The 24,549-nt window shown below is 36.8% G+C and overlaps 1 protein-coding gene across 4 annotated transcripts in view; it reads right to left on the bottom strand.

Annotated features, from left to right (window-relative positions):
- Positions 1-24,549, bottom strand: part of VWA8 (von Willebrand factor A domain containing 8) — a 358,168-nt gene that overhangs the window by 196,509 nt on the left and 137,110 nt on the right. For all 4 annotated transcript variants that reach the window (XR_011527880.1, XM_070578403.1, XM_070578404.1 and 1 more), the window contains one exon: positions 21,293-21,364. Coding sequence is in view for 3 of the 4 variants with exons in the window: in XM_070578403.1 (XP_070434504.1) it covers positions 21,293-21,364 (72 nt within the window). In the remaining variant the exon portion in view is untranslated. The remainder of the gene's footprint in view (positions 1-21,292; positions 21,365-24,549) is intronic.

The following is a 24,549-nucleotide window of genomic DNA, read 5'->3' as shown; positions in this document are numbered from 1 at the left end:
TTCATTTTAAAAGCTGATAGTTCCTTCGAGGAAATGCTAAAAGCATAGCCTAGGAAGGAATTTCTGTAAATATCTTGAGCAAAAGGAAACAGTTTTAGCAATCTCCTATTTCCAATCATAGTTTTTGCCTAGAACAGAAAATCCTAGGAATTACTTTAATTGAATAAATACATAAATAGTAGCTTATCTTTCCATTATAAAAGTTACACATACTCATTTTTCCCATTGGGAGATTTAGAAAACAAAACACTACCCAATGTGCAACTGCTAAAACAAATTTGATATCATTTTCATTTTGTTCCTGTGCATATTTATCCTTACTTATCAGTCATTATTTTGTATATACAATTTGTATCCTTTAACAAAAATTAACATGAAATAAATAGTTTTAACATCATTATTGCCTCTTACTGAGGATAATATTTAGTGAGTGAACATTTTAAAAAGGAGAAGAAACCTGTGGAATGAGGGATCCTAAAAAATACTAACTGTCTCATGAGAATGGTGGGACTTTTATCATTACTGTTCCATCCCACTGTGTTCTTCATGACAATATACTGGAAAGTAGGACCTTCAGGAGTCAGAAGGTCCTTTAACTACAGGGTTAAGAAAAGTAGGGAATATGTTAAGCTCCACAGATAGGAATGAAATCAACGACAGGAAGTAAACATGCTTCCAGTTTCTGTGAGAGAAAAGATCAGGGACTGTGACTTTAAGAACTTTGAAGGATTCTGGGATTCTTATAACTTCCTCAGGTTTATTATTTTAGTTACCCTGTTTCCTCAGAGAGATTAGCAGTAAAAATCCTTTAAAGAAAAAAGAACTTCCGGGCTTGTCTTCCTGGACAAGAAGAAAATATAGAACTTGGGAAACTATCCACATCTCTTCAAGGAGGAGAAGGAGAAAGGAGGACAGAAGGAGAAAAGGTCTTAAAGGAGTGGAGAGCAGGCAAGAGAAAATGAGTCTAGGAATGGGATTTGGGCGAAGAGTAACTGTCGTGGGACGGAAATGGTGAAGGATCCCCACCACAGCAGATAAACCTGCAAGCCGTCTATGTCAGCTCTCTGCAAGTCTCACTCAGACATGTTCCTAATCAGCCAACCGTCTCCACAACCTTTGTGCTTCCACATTTTTGTTCACAGCATTTGTCCTGACTAGAATAGCCCATCCTTCCCCATCTATCTGCCATTGTCCACTCACCCCATAGTGTTCTGATAAAATATCCCTGCTTCTCTGAAGCTTTGCCTGACTCTCCCATTGTCTTCTCTCCTTCAACTCTGAGTACCAGAATGGTTTCCTCCTTCGGGTTCCTAAACCATCATCTTTCACAGCACTCACCACACTGCACTCTAGAAATGTGTCAGGTGCTTCGGCAAAAAGACATGTTCCTTGAGGCCAGGATTGGCTCCCTATTCATGTCCCTCTCACCAGGATCTTACATATAACCTGCAGGTAATGACTGTTAAAATTAGAGAGAAAAAGGGAAGAAAAGGAAAGGGAAGTTATGCGATTTGCTCTTGCTACAGGAGGTAGAAACCTCTTCCAGGAACTGTCTGCTGCCTTTGTGCAAACAAAGAGGAGGAAACTAACACGTGTGGAGCCCTCTGCTGTAAGTGTGCATGCCCTTTCGGTGCTTAATCACTTGAATCCTCACACCGGCCATGCAAGTGGCAGATAACGTACCTATTTTGGAGAGAAGCAAACTTAAGTTCTCAGCAGTTAAGAACGCTGCACACAACGGGATTTTGAAGGCAAATCCATCCTGACTCAACAGATTGGGCTGTTTTCTGTTTCCTCATACTGCAGAACAGAATGCCAGGAGGCAGCCTCCCTGAACAGATCTACATGAGTTTATATCCTCACCCATCACAGAGTCAAAGTCAGTCACTCCAGGATTATAAATGGACTCCAAGTGAGTGAGTGCCCCTGCCAGTGTTCAGCTTTCCCTCATGCTCTCTGAAATATCTTAATTTCGGGCCTTCCTTCCAGTTCCCCCTAAATTCTTTAATAACTTTCATAGAGTTAGATCAGTTTGTATGATGTTAAGAGACGTTTTTTGCATAGTGTCCTAATTTCCTTTTTTGGAAAGATACTATAAGAATGTCATTAAGAAATACCAATTGCAGTCAAGAAAATTAACCCTATAGTAAAATCAGGAGAAATAAATTGCAGTTGCTTTCTTTAACCTTTAAATTCGATCAAATATTGAACCTTCTAATGCTTTGCTTAAAAAGCCTGAAAATCTACTTACTATACTAGCAATTAGGAGACTTGGGCCATGAACCCTGCTTCATCTCTCTTGGGTGGAGCTTTCTCCCACCACCTGAGCCTAGGTTTGCTCATCTGAACAGAGGCCTAGACACGCTGATTTCCAAGCATTATCTGATTCTAATATTTTTAATGCTATAAGAAAGAAAGAGATTGTTGCTATGTGATCACTGGAAATTGCTTATTTTCCAAATTCTCTCAGTGAACATGCATTACTTATATAATCAGAAAAAAATATTAAAACTGAATAGTAAACAATCCTAAACATTTGCATGAATGGGTTTCCTGTAAGAGAAGGAACAAAGAGTGCCTAGAAGTCAGATGAGAAGACACACTTGAATTGCACTACTAGTTTGCATGGCTCTAAAACACACTTACTTGTAAAACTTCCTGTCAAAGTCATAACCTCCTTTTCAAACAGGAATAATAAAATCCACAGCCCTGCAATTTCTCTTTGAAATAGTGTGTTACTATAAATGGCAAAGATATACCCTTGGGGAGTTTGGTCATTACGTATGACCAAAGGAGCCATGACAAATATCGTGGGGAAAAAAATGCAATGTGTCTGGGGCCGGCCCAGGGGCGTAATGGTTAAGTGTGTGCACTACGCTTCAGCAGCCCAGGGTTCACAGATTCAGATCCTGGGCACGGACCTACATACCTCTCATCAAGCCACACTGTGGCAGTGTCCCACATACAAAACAGAGGAAGCACAGATGTTAACTCAGCAACAATCTCCCTCAAGCAAAAAAAGGAAGACTGGCAACAGATGTTAGCTCAGGGACAATCTTCCTCACCAAAAAAAATGAAGAAGTCTGTTACCTAATCGTCCAATATTAACATAAATTCAGTAATTATTTTTCTCTCATGAACAAAGCAAAATCATTAGGTGTGTCAATGTTCTCCAAGTTTGACTGAAGCAGTGCAGTTTTCCAGGACACTGACGATCATACTATTATCTTTTCAAAACCAGTTTGGCAAAAGAAAAAATATCAATGTGTCTGCAAGAACAAAATACAGATTCAAAATAAATACAAGAAACATGTTCACTAAGAAACACTGGATGGAAAACTAAATGGTAGAGAGAACACGGCAGAATGGCAAAGAATTTCCAGACTGTAATTCAGGCAAATTCACTAAGAAAGGGGTTTTAGAAGGGAAGGAAAATAATATGAAATAAAGCTGAGTATCATTATGTTTGATGAAACCAAGTACTTCAGAGCCTTGGGACTCCCAGGCTGCTGGAGCTACCAGAAGCACAGCATGCTTAGTTTCAAATTCCCTCCTGTCACTGCCAGCTGGGGACACAAGCAAGACAATTTCTGGACAAACTGTTCAGTTCCTCTGCAGATATTAGACAATTATGCTGGCATAGCAACATGGAATATTTCTGATGTTGCACAATAGCAATCTGCCAAGGCTAGGTTCAAATTCACACATTCCTTAATTTGGGTAATAAAATATTCACAGTATCATAATATTAAATAATTCAACAAACATTTACTAAGCCTCTATCAGGAGAAAAATGAAGTCCATGATCACAGTAAACCTATAATTAATAGATGGAATGAGATACAAAGAATTATATAGTAACAATGTGCATAGAGTCCTGCTTAGTTGGCACTAAACATACGTTAACTGATGTTCATTATGTATAAAAGATTTCAAAATCAAAGGCTATGGAAATCAGAAAAGAAAGCAGTTATTTCTACCCTGGAAAAAATGGGCATAGTTTAATTTCATTGTATAAATTAACATAGAACTTAAATCAGCATAATGAAATTTACTCTAGAAAATGTTTTCTTATCAGAACTTCATCAATATTGGTATAATTCAGAATAAAGTGTTTATATTTATGAAAACTGGAAAATTCCTCTCAAGATAAAGAGAACAGGAGAGTATATCTTTCCTCTTTCAAAAAGACTTGGGAGGCACATCAACTAAATCCAATGCAGATTTTGTTTGGAAGCTGACTGAAACAAACGAGCTGTAAAATGATACTTTTTTTTTTTATTGAGGTAACACTGGTTTATAACATTATATAAATTTCAGGTGTACATCATTATATTTCAGTTTCTGCATAGACTACATCATGTTCACCACCCATAAACTAACTGCCATCCATCACTATATACAAGTGCCCTATTACTCCTTTCACCCTCCTCTCTCCCTCTTCTCTGATAACCACCAATCTAATCTCTGTATCTATGTGTTTGTTTGTTGTTGTTGTTGTTGATGTTTTTATCTTCCACTTATGAGTGAAATCAGATGGTATTTCACTTACCATAATACCTGTGAGGTCCATTATGTTGTTGCAAATGCCAAGATTTCATCTTTTTTATTGTTGAGTAGTATTCCACTGTGTATATATACCACATCTTTATCCATTCACCCATTGATGGGCACTTAAGTTGTTTCCAAGTCTTGTCTATCGTGAATAATGCTGCAATGAACACATAGGTGCATATATCTTTTTGAATTATTGACTGCATGTTCTTTGGATAAATATCCAGAAATGGAATAGCTGGATCATATGGTAGTTCTATTCTTAAATTTTTGAGGCATCTCCATACTGTTTGCCATAGAGGCTGCACCAGTTTGCACTCCCACCAGCAATGTATAAGGGTTCCCTTCTCTCCACATCCTCTCCAATACTTGTTATTTCTTGTCTTGTTAATTATAGCCATTCTGACGGGTTTGAGGTGATATCTCATCATGGTTTTGGTTTGCATTTCACTAATAATTAGTGATGTTGAATATCTTTTCATGTGCCCGTTTGCCACATGTATATCTTCTTTGGGAAAATGTTCACATCCTTTGCTCATTTTTTAATTGGGTTGTTTGTTTCTTTGTTGAGTTGTATGAGTTCTTTATATATTTTGGATATTAACCCTTTATCAGATACATGGTTTGGAAATATCTTCTCCCAATTCTCAGGTTGTCTTTTCGTTTTGTTGATGGTTTCCTTTGCTGTGCAGAAGCTTTTTAGTTTGATGTAGTCCCATTTCTTTATTTTTTCTTTTGTTTCCCTTGCCCGGTGAGACGTGTTTTCACAAACATGATGCTAAGACATGTCAAAGAGCATAGTGCCTATGCTTTCTTCTAGAAGTTTTATGGTTTCAAGTCTTACATTCAAGTCTTTAATCAATTTTGAGTTAACTTTCGTGTATGGTGTAAGATAATGGTCTACTTTCATTATTTTGCATGTGGCTGTCCAGTTTTCCCAACACCATTTACTGAAGAGACTTTGCTTTCTCTATTATATGTTCTTGGTTCCCTTGTCAAAGATTAACTGTCCATAGATGTGTGGGTTTATTTCTGAGCTCTCAATTCTGTTTCATCTGTTCTGATCCATGTGTCTGTTTTTCTGCCAGTACCATGCCATTTTGATTACTATAGTTTTGTAGTATGGTTTGAAATCAGGGAGTGTGAAACCTCCAGCTTTGTTGTTTTTTTCTCAGAATTCCTTTAGCTATTTGGGGTCTTTTGTTGCTTCATATAAATTTTAGGATTCTTCATTCTATTTCCATGAAGAATGTCATTGGGAATTTGATAAGGATTGCACTGTATCTTCAGATTGCTTTAGGAAGTATGGACATTTTAACTGTGTTAATTCTTTCAACCCATGAGTATGGAATATCTTTCCATTTCTTTGTGTCTTCTTCGATTTCTTTCAACAATGTTTTATAGTTTTCAGTGTACAGGTCTTTCACCGCTTTGGTTAAACTTATTCCTAGGTATTTTATTCTTTTTGTTGTGACTGTAAATGGGACTTTATTCTTAATTTCTCTTTCTGCTATTTCGTTGTTAGTGTATTGAAACATAACTGATTTTTATATGTTGATTTTGTATCCTGCAAGTTTACTGTATTATTATTTCTAATAGTTTTTGGGTGGATTCTTTAGGGTTTTATATATATAAAATCATGTCACCTGCAAATAGTGACAGTTTTACTTCTTCCTTTCCACTCTGGGGATTTTATTTCTTCTTTTTGCCTGATTGCTCTGGCTAGTACTTCCTATACTATGATAAATAAGAGTGGTAATAGTGAGCATCCTTGTCTGGTTCCTCTTCTTAAAGGGATAGCTTTCAGTTTTTCATCACTGAGTATGATATTAGCTGTGAGTTTGTCATATATGCCTTCATTATGTTGAGGTACTTTCCTTCAATATCCATTTTATTCAGAGTTTTTATCATAAATGGATGCTGTTTCTTGTCCAATGCTTTCTCTGCATCTATTGATTTTCTCTGCATCCTGTGATTTGTATTCTTCATTTTGTTAATATGATGTATCACTTTGATTGATTTGTGGATGTTGAACCATCCTTGCATCTCTGGAATAAACGCCACTTGATCATGGTATATAATCTTTTTAACGTATTGTTGTATTCAATTTGCTAGTATTCTGTTGAGGATTTTTGTACCTGTGTTCATCAGTGATATTGGCCTGTAATATTTTTTCTGTATTGTCCTTGTCTGGTTTTGGTATCAGGGTAACGTTGGCCTTGTAGAATGAGTTAAGAAGTTTCCCTTCCTCTTCAATTTATGGAAGAATTTGAGAAGGATAGGTATTAAGTCTTCTTTGAACATTTGGTAGAATTCTCCAGAGAAGCTGTCTGGTCCTGGACTTTTGTTTTGGGGGAGGTTTTAATTACTGTTTTGATCTTATTGGTGACCAGTCTATTTAAACTCTCTATTTCTTCTTGATTCAGTTTCGGAAGGCTGTATAATCCTAAGAATTTATCCATTTCTTCTAGATCATCCAACTGGTTGGTGTACAGCTTTTCATAGTATTCTCTTATAATATTTTGCATTTCTGAGGTGTCTGTTGTAATTTCTCCTCTTTTATTTCTGATTTTATTTATTTCAGCCTTCTCTCTCTTTTTCTTGGTGAGTCTAGCTAAAGATTTGTCAATTTTGTTTCTCTTTTCAAAGAAACAGCTCTTGATTTCATTGATTCTTTTCTACTTTTTAAAATCTCTATGGCATATATTTCCACTCTGATTTTTATTATTACCTTCTTTCTATTGATTTTGGGCTTAGTTTGTCTTCTTTAAGTTCCTTTAGGTGTTAAGATTGTTTATGTGAGATTTTTTGGTTTCTTGAGGTAGGCCTGTATTGCTATAAACTTCCCTTTTAGTACTACTTTTGCTGTATCCCATAAATTTTGGCATGTCATATTTTCATTTTCATCTGAAATGACACTTTTTAGTTGAGGAAAACTGAAAACAGATGGGGTATCAGAGTATATTAAGGGATTATTGTTAATTTGTTAGGTATAATAATGGAAGTGTAGTTATATTAGAGACAAATATTGAGGCATCTATGAGAAAAATACATTACGTAAAAGAATAATATATTAAAAGATGACATAAAAAAAGTCTTGGGGGGATAGATCAAACAAGATGGACAAAATGCTGATAATTGTCGAAGTTAAGTGATGGGTAAAAAGCAGCTCATTATATACTTTTTGGAGAATATAAAAAAATTTTCATAATAAAACAATTTTAAATGCCCTGTACACTGTATGTAAAGCATAGTCCCTGGTCTATTATAAACACTCAAGAAAAGTTAGCAATTATATATTGTTGTTGTTTTTGTTGTTGTTATTATTATTATTATTATTATTACTATTACTAGAATCAGTGTGGTATATTGAAAAAAGAACATGAGCTTTGGAGGTCTGAGTTCTAACTCTGCCATTAACTGGCTATCTGATTTTGAGCAAATATTTTAACCGTTTTAAGTTTCAGAAGGCCTATTTATAAAATGTGAAACATAAGAATATTTCCTTCAAAGGGCTGTTGTAGAACCAAATGAGATGATAAAGAAAAGTACATTGGAAATTGTACAATACATACATATTAACATTTTTAATTCTTGCTTATAAGAAATTTATAATTCAATTATAGATTAAATCTAATACATATCACAACTCTAAAAGAAAGCTGAATCAAAATAGTGAAAAAATGCTATAAAAGTTCAGAGGAAAACAAGATTATTTCTACTTAGAGACGATTAAAAAAGACTTCAGAGAGGAAAAAACATCTGAGCTCTTAAAAACTAGCAGGATATTCACAGGGAAAGATGAGGGGAAGAAGCACAAACTGAAGCAAACAATATGAACAAGGGCTGGGGGAGCAACAGGGCATGGTACACAGAGGGAGGTAAGAAACTCTCATCTGGAAGAACCAGAATTATAAAAAGAGTTTGGAGCCAGGTCATAGGTCATTTTGAGTGTCTCCCTGTGAAAGAGATTTTACCTGATAGGCAAGGTGGACCTTTCAACTTTTAGCAGGAAATTAAAACTAGGAGGTGCTTTCTAAGATTTATCTTACTGCTGATAGATCAGAAACTGCTATGGAACTGAAGATTACCTAAAAAATCGATACCATAAAAACATGAAGAACATGAAACTCAGGGATAGAGAAGGTATCTTATCTGAAAATCAGCCAGAGCTGACTTTTTATTTAAAAAGGAAGATATAATACATTAGAATTTTGGTAAGGGCAAAAAATATGGACTGTGGAATAAAAGAAGAGCTTAAGTACAAAAATTTCACCAGACTGCTGTAAAAAAAAAAAAAAGTTGACAAATCCTGGCAAGTAACTTCACTGAACTATATTCACGTAGAAGTGATTGTGAATTATTAATTGTGCCCCATTAAATACAAATTATGATGACTTGCTTTCCAATTTTGTCTAACATCAGAAACCAGAGAATATCATTATACATATACATGATTAAATTTTCATTTCTTAAAACAAAACACTGCATATTTTTAAAATTAATTCTTAGGTAAGGGGTACCTGAACATTTTAGACCACCACATCGCTAAAGTATTTTTTCCTTCAAATATCTGATAAAATGCAACTGCCTCTCAAAACTCAAGTATTCTTACTCAAAAACAGAAGTTTATTCTTAGGGAGTTTTTAAACAAAAAGAAATTATGCACCTATAGGCTGATCCTATAACTTAAAATCTTTGCAATAAATATTTGTATATCAAATAGAATATAGGTCTACAAATCAAAAGAAAAGAAGATTTGGAAAGGAAGGAAGCTTATTCTTGAGTAGACCTAGGACAGAAAAAGCATCATTAGCCAAAAACAAATAAGCATTTCTCTTTTTTCCCTCTCAGTAACGCTGTAATAAACAGAAAGTTGTGCTATGATTTAAAAAAAAACACAAAAGCAAAAAAACCCAGAATGAAACTCCTAATTGTATGAAAGGTACATGTAATGTTATAATTATAGTATGTAGAAAATAATGCATGTGGTGCATACTAAAGTGCTTCTACAATATGCAGCAGTATATCTAAGGGACCATCAAAAGTGTAATTTCAGGGCACCCTAGCCCTTTTGGCTGACAGGCAGCAATTCAGCTTCACTTACTGGAAAGTCGATAAGCTGTGTCATCAAACCCCACATAGAAAACCGAAAGCATAAAAAAAATCAATTTTGTTTTGCCAAAATAAGACATGGGCTACTTTATTTCGCTACAATAAGCGATTTTATGAAACTGTTTTTAGCTTCCCAACAGTTATGAAATCTTGTGTAATATCATAGACTATTAGAAAAGATAGTATTGTAAGAAACGAAAAGGTAGGATTGGGCTTAATAAAGATGATAAACCATGAGATACCTCAAAATCAACACTTATTCCTTTAATTTCCTCATTGTCAAAGTTGCCACTGGTAACTGAGCAATCTTTCACAGCATCTCTAAATTTACAACTTCAACTATGGAAAATTTCTTTCATGGACTCCAGCCAGTTTCTAGTTTGCAAACAGAAGGCTGGGTAGACTGTATCTATCTATAGACATTTGTATTAAGAGCATTCATTACAATTTACTGTATAATTATACCAACCCACTGCTGGCTTCTCTGTCAATATTTAATCCCCAAAGCTTCACTTCTAATTGACTTCTTTTTTAAGTAGTCATCACATAATGTTTCAGAAAGAGAAAGAGAAAGCAGTCTGATCAAGTTTTACAAATGGCTTACTTAGTTTCAAAATAAATCATGTGACTAAAATAGGTATTTTTCCCAGATGGCTGTCACTTTGCACTTGAGTGAAAATATGCTACTCCATGAGAGTTGAGAGTCAGCAGTCCTCAACCTACCAGCTGCACCTTCACTTGCCTTTTTCTTTTCTGATTGTTTTGTTTCACAATATGGAAATAAGGGTGAAGGTGAGAAGATGCAGAAAATATTAAGAGAGGTACTGAAATACCACTGATAAACGAAGCAGGACATTTTCAAAGCTCTTGATGAAAGACCTGCATTACCATGATTGCAGCAGTATCTATTCCTGAAAAAGAAACCTCCTAGATGATCAGGGCTCTGAGGAAAGCACAGGGAAAGAGAACACATAACTCCATACCAGCCCTTAGACCAAGCACATCTCTTGTGGGGTACTTACTTTGCATTTGCCAACGAATATTACAGGTGGCTTTGCACTCCCTCAAACTTACCGCATGGAAGCTGTCAAGAATGTAACCATAGTGAACCCGGAGGGCACTATGCTAAATGAAATAAGCCAGAGAGAGAAAGACAAATACTGCATGGCATCACTTATATGTGGAATCTTAAAAAAAGAAGCCAAATTCATAGAGACAGTAGAAAAGTGGTTGCCAAAGGCTGGGGGGTGGGGAAAATAAGGAGAGGTTGGTAAAAGCATATGAATTTTCAGTTATAAGATGAATAAGGTCTGAGGAGCTAATGTATAAGATAGTAACTACAGTATAGCACTGTATTGTATAATTGAAATTTGTGATGAGAGACCTTAAATATCCTCACCAAGAAAAAAAAAGTAAATATATGAGGTGAGGGATGTGTTAATTAACTCAGTGGGGGAAATCTTTTCACAATGTACATGTATATCAAATCATCACATTGTACCTATGAAATATACTACAATTTTATTTGTCAGTTATACCTCAATAAAGCGAGGGGAAAAAAAAAGAGTCTAACCACAGACTCTCACTCAGATCTTAACACAGATGTTAGCTTTTGAAAGGAACTGAAGTTAGCCTAAAGTACTCAAAAAGTTCTATTTAGATTTCAACCAGCCACCGTGGTCCAGTTTCTACTCCCTGACCTCGTAAATGTAAGCATGCACAGAATTATACCTCATTTAATTAGCTAAATACTAATTAGCACTTAATTATTATAAATTTTTAAGTAACTAGTATGTCATTATTCTGTCCTAGTGATAACGCTGCCAGTGTCTGATCCTATCAGTATATAACCATATCCAGTTGAATGGGCCACTTAACTATTTACTCTTTTAAGTGGGCACTCCCGAGATTCTAATTTACTTTTTTCCTTCACTAAACAGTCGCAATTTTACAGAATAAGAAATCCAGTCAATTTGTCTTAGAATCTCCTGAAAGTAATCCAACTAAGCCTAAATTTTAAGTTCATATTACTTCTAAATCATTTTGACTACTCAGTTGGAATTTATTCTAGGTAGTCTTCTAAAATCCACTAATTCATTCAGCAACATTTGTTGAATGACTGCTGTACGCAAGGCAACAGGGAGGATGCAAAAATAACTAAGGCTCTTCTCAAGGGGCTCTTTTCCTCAAGGGGCTCTCTCCCTCTTTAGTAGACAGATGGCAGGTAAACACACAGAAGCCAAAAGAAATCTATAAATGACCTGCTATAACAGTTCAGAGAATGGGGTCAAACCTTCAGGCTGAAGTGTTTAGGAAGACTTTATTAAAGAAGCATATTATAGAATATTACTGCCAGAGGGACCTTAGAAAACACCAATTCCAATCCTATCATTTTGTAGATAAGGAAAAATAAAAAAAGGAAAAGAGACAAAAAAAGAAAAAGCCCTTTGAGGAGGAATAGCAATCTCCTCAATATCACACAGAGTTGAAAAATCTGGACAAGAAGGTAGGTCTCTGGATTTCCAGCTTTCTGCTTTTCCATGTACCACAATGCCACTCTGGGGTTGGAAGGATTTCAATAGGCAAAGACAGGGAAAGAAGAAAGCATGCTGGAAAGAACAAAAGCTGGAGTATAACAGTGATAAGAACAGAGACTATTTAACTTACTGGAGGACAAGAGTTTGAAGGGAGGAGTGAGACACGAGGCTGCAAGTAGAATGGGATTACACACCTGAGGACATCAAATGACAGCCTGAGAGAGTTAGACCTTTTCACTAGATAAGTTAATGGACATAGGTAGCAGAATTTACTTACAAAATTTAAAAGTTCATTCAATATTGGTATTATATGACACTAACGGACTTACAGGTTTATAATGAAGGAACAGAAAATCCTTCTGATGTGAAAAAAGCCAGCTAAATGTAGCAAATTTATACTGAACACAATCTCCTTTTGTCAATTTTTCTCTTTCTCGACAGCAGAGGGTGACAGGATAGGGGTAAAAGAAGGCAAGACACTGTGATCTGCTGAAGATAGGGGGAGTTTGTGACAGCACCAACAGAGACATGTTTGTGATACCCCACACCTTGCTCCTCCTGAGGATCTTTAACCCACAGGCTCTACCCGTGGCTCCTGAGCAACTCTAGGCAAGCCTGAAAATCAGCAACATCTCTCATCCTCACCAGATGCTGGGGTCCAGCCACATACCTGTAGAGCAGTAGCTGCTCTTCGCTCCACCCCACTGCCTAGCTCTTTGCCCTACTGTATTGTTCCCTTCTTTGGGACTGGACATAGACTAGAGATAACATACCAGATTTCACACCAACGTTTGCATAGCACTCTAGAGCAATTTCAAAGCGCTTTCATAGCCTCTTTTTCATTTATCATAAAGCATAAGCAAACCTCTGTTACACCTCACCCCTCACCCAGCATAGCTTTCCTCAACCCCCCAGAAGTTAGAATATGCTCTCTGTCTCTCTGGTTACTGGCTAGACCCTAATTTGAACATTTCAACCTAGACAACTCTTCTGAAACCCTGACTCTATTATCTGCTCAATGGTAAGCACTGCCTTTGCCAAGAAACTCCTACTGTGTCCCACCCACTAAACCCCTAAGGCATCAATACCATCTGGGATATTTCAAAGATGCTTAAACATCAAAGCTTGACCTCTAGGGGCCTTCCTTTTGAAAGCCTGCTTTTCAGCAAAATTATTCCTCAAGCCCCAGCTTTGCCATGTAATCTGCTGCTCCTGAGATGCCAGCAGACTCTGTGTCTAAGGCCATTGTGGTGATGGCAGAAGTCCTGAAAAAAACATACTGACTGAATCAGGGTTTAACTACTTATAAAGTTTGTGAAGTACTCTTGGCTATATAGTCATCATTTTTCAAGTGAGATGAGAACTGGACTTCCTGGGTTTCAATATGAAGGGCTGAATACTAGACTATTAATGATCATCCTCCAACTCTGGTATATAGACTCAGGAAAAATAAGTTTTCAGTATATAAAGGTAGGTAGAGGTGAGTGACATCAGCATCATGGTAGAGTGAGCTCTTCACTTAGACTCTCCCCCCTAGGATACAATGAAAAGAACATTCATAAACCAACAGAGGACATTCACACAACACAAAAGAAGTCTGAGAGACCCACGCAGCAATATGTCTGAAGGTGGAGGTGCTGGACCGCTAGGAGGAAGTGGAAGGAGGTAAGGGGATCTCCTCTCCCTCCCCAACAGCAACCCAGGTTACCGGACCATGCACAGCTCTGAGAAAAGAGGGGGTGAGGGAGAGCTATCTGTGGCAATGCCTTCACTGTCCAAGTTCCCTCAAAACTCGTGGGAAAGTTCTACACAGAGGAGGCTATACTATTGTGAGGGTGTTTTCATCAAGACAGCAACCCAGGAGAGCAGATAGCGAGGGCAGAGCAAGAACACCCCTGGGATTGTGCACACGAAAGAAAGTGCACCTCCCACTCCACTCAGTGCTCCAGCTCAGCCTGTTGGCCACAGCACATGCACAAACATTATAAAAGGAGCAGCTGTAAGCGAGTGAGCCAGCAATTGCAGATGGGCCCTGTCAGCAAAGATTCCAAAGGACAGGCACAGGCACAAGGAATCACAGCAGGCTCTGAATACACAGAACCTGACCCCACCCCAGTGGCAGCAGGTGGAATCTGCAATCAGATACTACCACTATGCGAAGACACCAATCCATGCCATCAAACAGTATGAAGAAACATATTAATACTCCAGGCCAGAAGGAGAATGAGAAGCACCCAGAAATCAATCCTGAAAGCACAGAAATTTACAACTTAAATGACAGAGAATTCAAAATAGCTATCACAAAAAAACTAAATGAGTTACAAGAAAATTCAGATAGACAGTTCAATGAAATCAGGAAGAAAACTAATAAACAGAGGGAATTCTTCACAGAAGAGATTGAAACTATAAAGAAGAACCAATCAGAAAACTTGGAGATGAAAAGCACAATGGATGAGATAAAGAAAAATCTAGACTCCCTGAATAACAGAGCTGATATTATGGAGAACGGAATTAGCAATATGGAGGACAGAAATATAGAAATGCTTCAAATGGAAGAGAGAGAACTAAGACTAAAAGGAAATGAAGAAATTCTCCAAGAAATATCCGACTCAATTAGGAAATGCAACATAAGTATTATAGGTATTCAAGAGGGAGAAGAGGGAGAGAATGGAGTAGAAAGCTCGTTGAAAGAAATAATAGCTGAGAACTTCCCAAACCTGGGGAAGGAGTTGGAAATACAAGTAAAAGAAGCTAATAGAACTCCTAATTATATCAATATAAAAAGACCTTCTCCATGGCATATGTTAGTAAAACTTGCAAAAGTCAATGACAAAGAAATAATATTAAGGGCTGCAAGACAGAAGAAAACAACTTACAAAGGAACCCCTATCAGGTATTCAGTGGATCTCTCAGCAGAAACCTTACAGGCTAGGAGAGAGTGGAACAATGTATTCAAAATTCTGAAAGACAAAAACTTTCAGCCAAAAATACTCTATCCAGTGAAAATATCCCTCAGATACAATGGAGAAACAAAAACTTGCCCAGATAAACAAAAGCTAAGGGAGTTCATTGCCTCCACACCCACCACTCCTCCCCAAAAGAAATGATCAAGAAGGCCCTCATATCTGAAAAAGAAAAAGAAAGGGTTTACAGAGCCTTGAGCAAAGAGATAAACAGGCAGACAAAGTCAGAAAATTGCAGCTCTCTATCAGAACAGGTTAGTAAACAATTATAACATTAAAGATAAAGGGAAGGAAAACATAAAAAATAACTATAATCTCATCATTTTAATCACAAACTCACAACACAAGATGAAATAAGTTGTGACAACAATAACTTAGAAGGGGAAGAGAAAGGGATGGTATTGGCTTAGACTAAGGAAATAAAAGGCTATCAGAAAATGGCCTATGTCATCTATGAGATTTTTATACAAACCCCCTGGCAACCACTAAACAAATAATCAGAACAGAGAGACAAATGATAAATAAGGAGACAATGGAGAAAACCTTCATAGAGAACTACCAAACTGAATTGGTAGTCCAAAATACATGGATGAGAAACAAGGGAAATACAGAACAACTGGAAAATGAATGATAAAATGGGAGCATTAAGTACTCATATACGAGCAATCACTCTAAAAGCAAATGTATTTAATTCACCAATCAAGAGACACAGAGTGGCTGGATGGATTAATAAACAAGACTCAACAATATGCTGCCCCCAGGAAACACATCTCAGTTCTAAAGACAAACACAGGCTCAGAGTGAAGGGGTGGAAGACAATACTCCAAGCTAACGGCAAACAAAAGAAAGCACGTGCTGCCATACATATATCGGACAAAGTTGACCTGAAGATAAAAATGGCAGTATGGGACAAAGATGGGCAGTATATAATGATAAAGGGGACACTTCACCAAGAAGACATAACACTTATAAATATATATGCACCAAACACAGGAGCACCAACGTACATAAAGTAACTACCAACAAACTTAAAAGGAGATATTAACACCACCACAATAATAGTAGAGGACCTTAACACCCCACTTACATCAATGGATGGATCATCCAGACAGAAAGTCAACAAGAAAAAAGTGGAATTAAATGAAAAACTAGACCAGATGGACTTAACAGATATATAGAGAGCACTCCATCCAAAAACAGCAGAATACACCTTCTTCTCAAGTGAACATGGAAAATTCTTAAGGACAGACCATATGGTGGGAAACAAGACAAGCCTCAATAAATTTAGGAAGATTGAAATCATATCAAGCATCTTTTCCAACCATGGTACTATGAAACTAGAAATGAAATACAAGAAAAGAGCTGGGAAACTTACAAACTCGTGGAGATTAAACAATGTGCTACTGAATAACCAATGGATCATTGAAGAAACTGAAGGAGAAATGAGAAAATACCTGGAGACAAATGAAAATGAAAATACACCAGACCAACTCATATGGGATGCAGCAAAAGTAGTTCTAAGAGGGAAATTCATAACAACACAGGCCCACTTTAACAAACAAGAAAAATCTCAAATAAGCAGTCTTAAACTACACCTAACAGAATTAGAAAAAGAACAAACAAAGCCCAAAGTCAGCAGAAGGAGGGAAATAATAAAAACTAGAGTAGAAATAAATGAAATCAAAACCAAAAAAAAAAAACAGTAGAAAGGATCAATGAAACTAAGAGCTGGTTCTTTGAGCAGATAACAAAATTGACAAGCCCTGAGCCAGATTCACTAAGAAAAAAAGAAAGAAGGCTCAAATAAATAAAATTAGAAATGAAAGAGGCAAAATTACAATGGGTAGCACAGAAATACAAAGGATTATAAGAGAATACCATGAAAAACAATTTGCCACAAATTGGACAATCTAGAAGAAATGGATAAATTCTTAGACTCATACAACCTCCCAAAGCAGAATCAAGAAGAAACAGAGACTCTGTATAGACAAATCACAAGTAAAGAGATTGAAACAGTAATCAAAAACCTACTAAAAAATAAAAGTCCAGGACTAGACGGCTTCTCTGGAGAATTCTACCAGACATTCAAAGAAGATTTAATACCTAATCCTTCTCAAACTATTCCAAAAAGTTGAAAAAAAACAGAACACTTCCTAACACATTTTATGAGCCCAACATCACTCTGATCCCAAAGTCAGACAAGGACAACATGAAGGAAAATTACAGGCTGCTATCACTGATGAACATAGATGCAAAAATCCTCAACAAAATATTGGCAAACTAAATACAGTAATACATTAAAAGGATCATACTCCATGAACAAGTGGGATTTATACAAGGGATGCAGGGATGGTTCGACATTCACAAATCAATCGATGTGAAACACCATATTAACGAAATCTATGTGAAACACATTAACATATGATCATCTCAATAGATGCAAAGAAAGCATTTGACAAGATCTAACATCCATTTATGATAAAAACTTTCAATAAAATGGGTATATAAGTAAAGTACCTCAACATAATGAAGGCTATATATGACAAACCCACAGCCAACATCATATTCAATGGGGAAAAACTAAAAGCCAGCCTCTGAGAATAGGAACAAGAGAAGGGTGCCCACTCTTGTCATTTTTATTCAACATAGTACTGGAGGTTTTGTCCAGAGTAATTAGACAGAAAAAGAAATAAAAGGAATCCAAATAGTCAATGAAGGAGTGAAACTCTCACTATTTGCAGATGGCATGATTTTACATAGAGATAATCCTAAAGAATCCATTGGAAATCTACTAAAAATAATCAACAACTACAGGAAAGTTGCAGAGTACAAAATTAACTTAACAAATATCAGTTGTATTTCTATATTCTAATAACAAACTAACAGGAAAAAGAACTCAAGAATACAATCCCATTTACAATCTCAACAAAAAGAATAAAATATCTAGGAATAAAGTTAACCAAGGAGGTAAAAGACCTGTACAAGGAAAACTATAAGACAGTATGGAAAGAAATCAATAAGGACATAAAGAAATGGAAGGATATTCCACGCACATGGATTGAAAGAATAAACATAGTTATAATGTCCATACTACATAAAGCAATCTACAGATTCAGTGCAATCCCAAGCAGGATCGTAATGACATTCTTCACAGAAACAGAACAAAGAATCCTAAAATTCATATGGGGCAACAAAAGACCCCGAATAGCTAAAGCAATCCTAAGAAAAAAGAACAAAGCTGGAAGCATCACAATCCCTGATTTCAAAATATAGTACAAAGCTATAATAATCAAAACAGCACGGTACTGATACAAAAACAGACATGCAGATCAATAGCACAGAATTGAAAGTCACACATCTATGGAAAGCTAATCTTCGACAAAGGAGCTAAGAACATACAATGGAGAAAAGACAGTCTTTTCAATAAACGGTGCTGGGAAAACTGGACAGCCACATGCAAAGAATGAAAATAGATCATTATCTTTTGCCATTCACAAAAATTAACTTAAAATGGATCAAAGACTTGAAGGTAAGACCTGAAACCATAAAACGCTTAGAAGAAAATATAGGCAGTACACTCTTTGACATCAGTCTTAGAAGGATCTTTTTTAATACCATGTCTACTCAGGCAAAGGAAACAAAAGAAAAAATAAACAAGTGGGACTTGAACAGACTAAACAGCTTCTGTAAGGCAAGGGAAACCAGGATCAAAACAAAAAGACAACCACCAACTGGGAGAAAATATTTGCAAATCATATATCCGACAAGGGGTTAAACTCCAAAATATATAAAGAACTCATACAACTCAACAACAAAAAAACAAACAAGCTGATCAAAAAATGGGCAGAGGATATGAACAGACATTTTTCCAAATAAGATGTACAGATGGCCAATAGGCACATGAAAAGATGTTCAACATCACCAATCATCAGGGAAATGCAAATCAAAACTACACTAAGATATCACCTTACGCCTGTCAGAATGGCTATAATCACCAAGACAAAAAATAACAAATGTTGGAGAGTATATGGAGAAAAGGGAACCCTCATATACTGCTGTTGGGAATACAAATTGGTGCAGCCACTATGGAAAACAGTATGGAGATTTCTCAAAAATTTAAGACTAGAACTATCATATGACCCAGCTATCCCACTAATGGATATTTATCCAAAGAACTTGAAATCAACAATTCAAAGAGATTTATGCACCCCTATGTTCACTGCAGTATTATCCACAACTGCCAAGAAGTGGAAGCAACCCAAGTGCCCACTGACTGACTGCATGAAGAAGATGTGATATATATATATACAATGGAATACTACTTAGCCATACAAAAGACAAAATCATCCCACTGGCAACAACATGAATGGGTATTATGTTAAGTGAAATAAGCCAGACAGAGAAAGACAAACACCGTATGATTTCACCCATATGTGGAGGATAAACTAACACATGGACAAAGAGAACAGATTAGTGGTTACTAGAGGGGAAGGAGGGTGGAGGGTAGGCATAAAGGGTAATGGGTCACATTTATATGGTGACTGACAAATAACAACATACAACTGAAATTTCACAATGTTATAAACTATTATGATCCCAATAAAATTTAAAAAAAAGGTAGGTAGAACTTTTCAAATAGTGAAAAAAAGACCATGAGTAATTTATTGCTCTCCTTTTAATTCTTATTTAGATAAAATGAAACAAGAGAATATTAAAGTCCTTTTTAACAAAACAGTGATACACAGATATAATGTTAACTGAGCACCTACTATGAGCCAGGCGCTGTGTAAAGTACTTTCCATGCATTATCTTAATGTTCTTTACATTAGCCCAACAGAGTACATACTACTTTTATTCTCGGGCTAGATATTGGGACTGAGCCTTAATAAGATAGGTAATTTTCCCAAGGTCACAGCCATCTGAGAAAGAGCTGCTATTGGACCTCTAGCCAGCTAATTTCCAAGCCTGTGCACTCAACCAGCAAACCATTCAACTGGCCCATTTTTATTTCAAAAAATGAACACTTCAAAATTGTAAGTTTGAGGGATAAAGAATATATACTGTTTATATAAGTTTTAAAAAAGTAAAAATAAAGACCGAATCCCTTCTGAAAGTTTATTAGCCCTAATTTAAGATCAATTTTTTAAACCAAAAGTGCTTGCTGTTCACTGTGACTCTGATAATTCAACTGAGGAAAATTATCAGAACCCTCTAAATATAAAATATCCATCCATTCCTTCAATAAACACACATTGAATATCTACTATGTAGTAGGCACTATGCTAGGAACTGCGGATAGAGAGGTGAGCAAGAGAACCATGGTCCCTGCCCCTGAGGAACATACAGACAAGCTCAGAAGACAGTCATTCTACATGTCAATATAGTAACTTGACTAGTGTGATGACAGGGAGATAAACGAGCATAGAAGCAGGGGAAACCTAACTCAGCTAGGAACAAGGAAAGACCTCCTAAGACTTAAGGGAAAGGGGTATGGGAAAGGGACTGGGAGTGCTCCATGCAGAAGGACAAGCATGCACCAAGGACCAGAGCGGAGCTAAGAAACTGAAGGAAATTTAGAGTGCTCAAAGCAAACACAGAAAGAGAAAGGAGGCAGCCAAGGCTTAGGATTAGAAAGGTGGGCAGAGGCCAGATCCTGCAGGACTCTGTAAGACACACTGAAGACTATACCGAAGGGCAATGGGCAGCCAATCTAAGTAAAAAGACTTCGTCAGATTTTAGTTTTACAAGTATCAATCTGGCTGCAGGGCAGAGAGTAGATCACAGTGGGAGTAAGGTTGGGTGGAGCTATATTAGGACACTATTGCTGTAAACCAGGTGATAGGTGATGGTGAGCTCAGCTGGGGTGACACACATGGGAAAGAAGAATAGATACTTATAAGTAGAACGGACAGGACTTGAAAGGTGATTGAATCGGGGGTGATTTAAGCCCTCAAATTCTAAAGTTTAGAAAGTTGAAGACACTCATCATTTAATTAAATTAGTCATTTAGTTGGGAAAAAGAATCACTTCTAAAAACTTATTCCAACAAGGAGAAGAAACTTACTGCTTTCAAACTGTTACTATCATGTATTCAGTGGTACCTGAGTTCCAGCCATAACTCACCTGGTTACCAACCAATAACAGGTGTTCTCCGAGAAGAAAGTCTTTGAGCATATCTTCCATTACTATCATGTGCTAGAGAAAAAAGAACTGGTGGTTAATTGTGTTTTGTGTAATCAAAGTGAAATAAGAAAGTCAGCTAAAAAGATATCTTCATGGAAAGTAAAACATCTATTCTAATAGACAATACTCGAACAGACTGATTTTAAAAAAACAAAACAAAAATCAGTGCTGTGGTTATAAGTTATATAATCATTTAGGTCACTGACAGTGAAACCTGAAACAAGGCTAAGCCACCAATCAATATTTCAAAGAGCTTTTATAATTCAACTGAAATATTTTTCAGCTATTGCGCTATGTAGAGTTGGCTCGTAATTTCATATAATATTTAAATTAACATGTGCTAGTGTAAATATACAAAGGCTTTCTAAAAATAACTGGGGAGTTCCATGGAACATTTTAAAGATTTTATTTTTTTTAAAGATTTTATTTTTTCCTTTTTCTCCCCAAAGCCCCCCGGTGCATAGTTGCATATTCTTTGTTGTGGGTCCTTCTAGTTGTGGCATGTGGGATGCTGCCTCAGCGTGGTTTGATGAGCAGTGCCATGTCCGCGCCCAGGATTTGAACCAACGAAACACTGGGCCGCCAGCAGCAGAGCGCGTGAACTTAACCAGTTGGACACAGGGCCAGCCCCCCCCTGGAACATTTTATACTAACTTGTTCTTAACCATTATCTTCAAAGGATGCACAGCTTTAGAATTAAAGATATATTATTTACTTTCCATATTTTTTTATTCTAATCGTGACACAATATAATAAAAGAACAAGATTAAAGTTGTTCACAATAGCTACAGAGGAAATTACATTGCTCTTTTGAATCTTGAAAAATAGGACAACAGTAAGTAGGTCACAAAGGCTCATCGGGGGTTGAGAGGAGAATTATACTCCGGAACGATTAATACCCCTATTACTTTCTCTTGGTTTTCCGTATTACAACAATAATGGCCCCATAAGTACTGAAGTTATGGAAGTTTCCTATTTGTTAAAAAAAAGGCAAATTATGCTTCTGCATCTAACACATGTTGCAGATATTTTTCTAGTTTGTCACTTGCTTTTCTTTTTTTTAACTTGGTTTATGGAATTTTTTTTTTTTTACATCTAGAATATTTTCCTTTTACTTGTCAAATTAAGGAATACTTTCTTTCCGAGTTTCTTTCTTAGAAAAAATGAGGAAGTTTTTTCCCTCCTTCAAGAACAGATGAGTATTGCCTAATGTTTATCTTGGCGGTTGCATTTTTTTTAATGCTTTCAGATAATCCATGGAGCTAGAGTTTTAGTAAGGCTTGAAGAAGAGTGAGCCTATCAATTTATTGTCCATTCTGGAACACTTTTAAGAATAAAAAGAAACATTTTAATAATTATGGTGGGACAAGAAATGTAAACAGGGACTCTTAAGCAAACAGAGGTGTATGGTTATTGTAGTTAAAAGGGAGTTCCTATAACACTCTTTCAATCTGAGTTCTAGTGATAATGTGTTCTAGAGACCTCTTCCTTCTACCTAAGATGAAAAGTCAATGCCAACTTCCAGACAACATTAAGTTCTTCCAGAAATAAATGGGCTAATCTTCACGAAGAACAGATAGAAAAGTTGGAATGAGCACCTGTATAGCCAGGTGAAAAAGCAATGTAAACAGTGAAAAATAATCCAAACTATATTTGCAGTCTTCTTTACTTTTTCTCGTGTTCTCCTATTCCACGCCCTCATTACATCTAACTAGATTACCCAAATCAACAAACATTAGCTAAGGCTAAGGTCAATGCCCACATAATTGTCTTAACGTCTTGGTCCGCTTAGTACCACAGACAATTTCTTAAAAGTCTCCTCTCCCAGTTCTCTGTCTCTCCTGATTCCTTTCTACCTCTCTAACAATTTCTCTCCCTTGTCTTCTCGGTTGGATCTTCTTGTAGCAATTTCTTAAATTGATTTTCCTCGTGTTCCTTCATTTTTTCTCTCTCACTACCTTTTTACATGACTTCCTGAGGAGTCACAGTATAGGGCAGAGCAGGTTGTGTCTATTTGTAACGGGCACCCACCTGAGGGTTGAGAGGGCTGTGTGCAGAGTTAGGGACCTGCACGTCAGTGCTCAAAGAGCTACTTCTGATCCTGCTCTCCCCAACTCCTCTCATCCATTCCATGGCTTCAACTAATAACTGTATACCGATCTTCAACAGTTAGACTTTTCTCCCCAACTCTAGCTCTGTATCTCCAAGTGACTATCAGACTACTTGGTCATTTCCCAGTCTCCTCAAACTCAACAGATCCAAAACTTGGCTTATTACTTTCTCCTCAACTTCGTTCTTTATCTTGTATCTTTTATCCTGCTTAATAGCATTACTTCCTACCACCTAACCAAATCCCTGTCATCACCCTCCTGCTCATCTCACTCCTCCCTTATCAACAGTCAATTAAACACCCAGTCTAAGCTATTAAGCCACCCAAAAGTCAACTGCATCTGTCCTTTCCTTTCTATCCTCACGGCTTTCATTCAGGTTTTTATCATCTCTGGCTTAGATTTTTATCAGCCAGTTTGGTTTCTCTATCTTCAGTCTCTCCTGGAGCCACTGTATTCTCTACAGTACGGATAATCACTTTTTTGTTCAAAGTCATGTCACTTCTTTCTTCAAAATTCTCTAAATGATTCCTAATACCTTAGGAACAAAGGTCAATCCTTACTTTCTTGATTTAGTCTCAGCCTCATCTCTACCCCTCTCTTTCTCCTATGTTGTGTTCCAGTCATGGGCACAATTTGCAATAATTTTTCTCTTTACTCTCCTGATGATTTTTCCAGCAGACTATGTGTTCCCTGACAAAGAATCTCTGTCTTTCATCTAATACAAAGTTCCATTGACTCTACCTCCTAAATAGTCCTACAATGTGTCCTCGCCACTCTCTCCCCACTGTCACCACCTTCATTCAGATCCTCCAGACTTTTCACTTGAACTATTACAACAGCCTCCTAACTAGTCTCTCTTTGCCTTGGTTCCAACTCATAGACAACATTAAAGAGTGAGTGTAAAGTTAGCAAAAGTGGAAATGTTTCAATGGCTTCCTCACTTCTGGATAGCATTCAAATTCCTTAGTTAGCAAGTACCAGATGATCTGACCCTTGCCTAACTCATCAGCCTCATCTCTTGTCACTCTTCCACTTGCAACCTTAGCTCTGAGCCAGTGACAATTAATTACATGTAGCTCCCTAAAT

This window comes from Equus przewalskii, chromosome 16, assembly GCF_037783145.1.
Source record: "Equus przewalskii isolate Varuska chromosome 16, EquPr2, whole genome shotgun sequence".
Taxonomy (NCBI): Eukaryota; Metazoa; Chordata; class Mammalia; order Perissodactyla; family Equidae; genus Equus; species Equus przewalskii.
The sequence above is the reverse complement of the archived record's forward strand: the minus strand, read 5'-3'. Positions and strand labels throughout refer to the sequence as shown.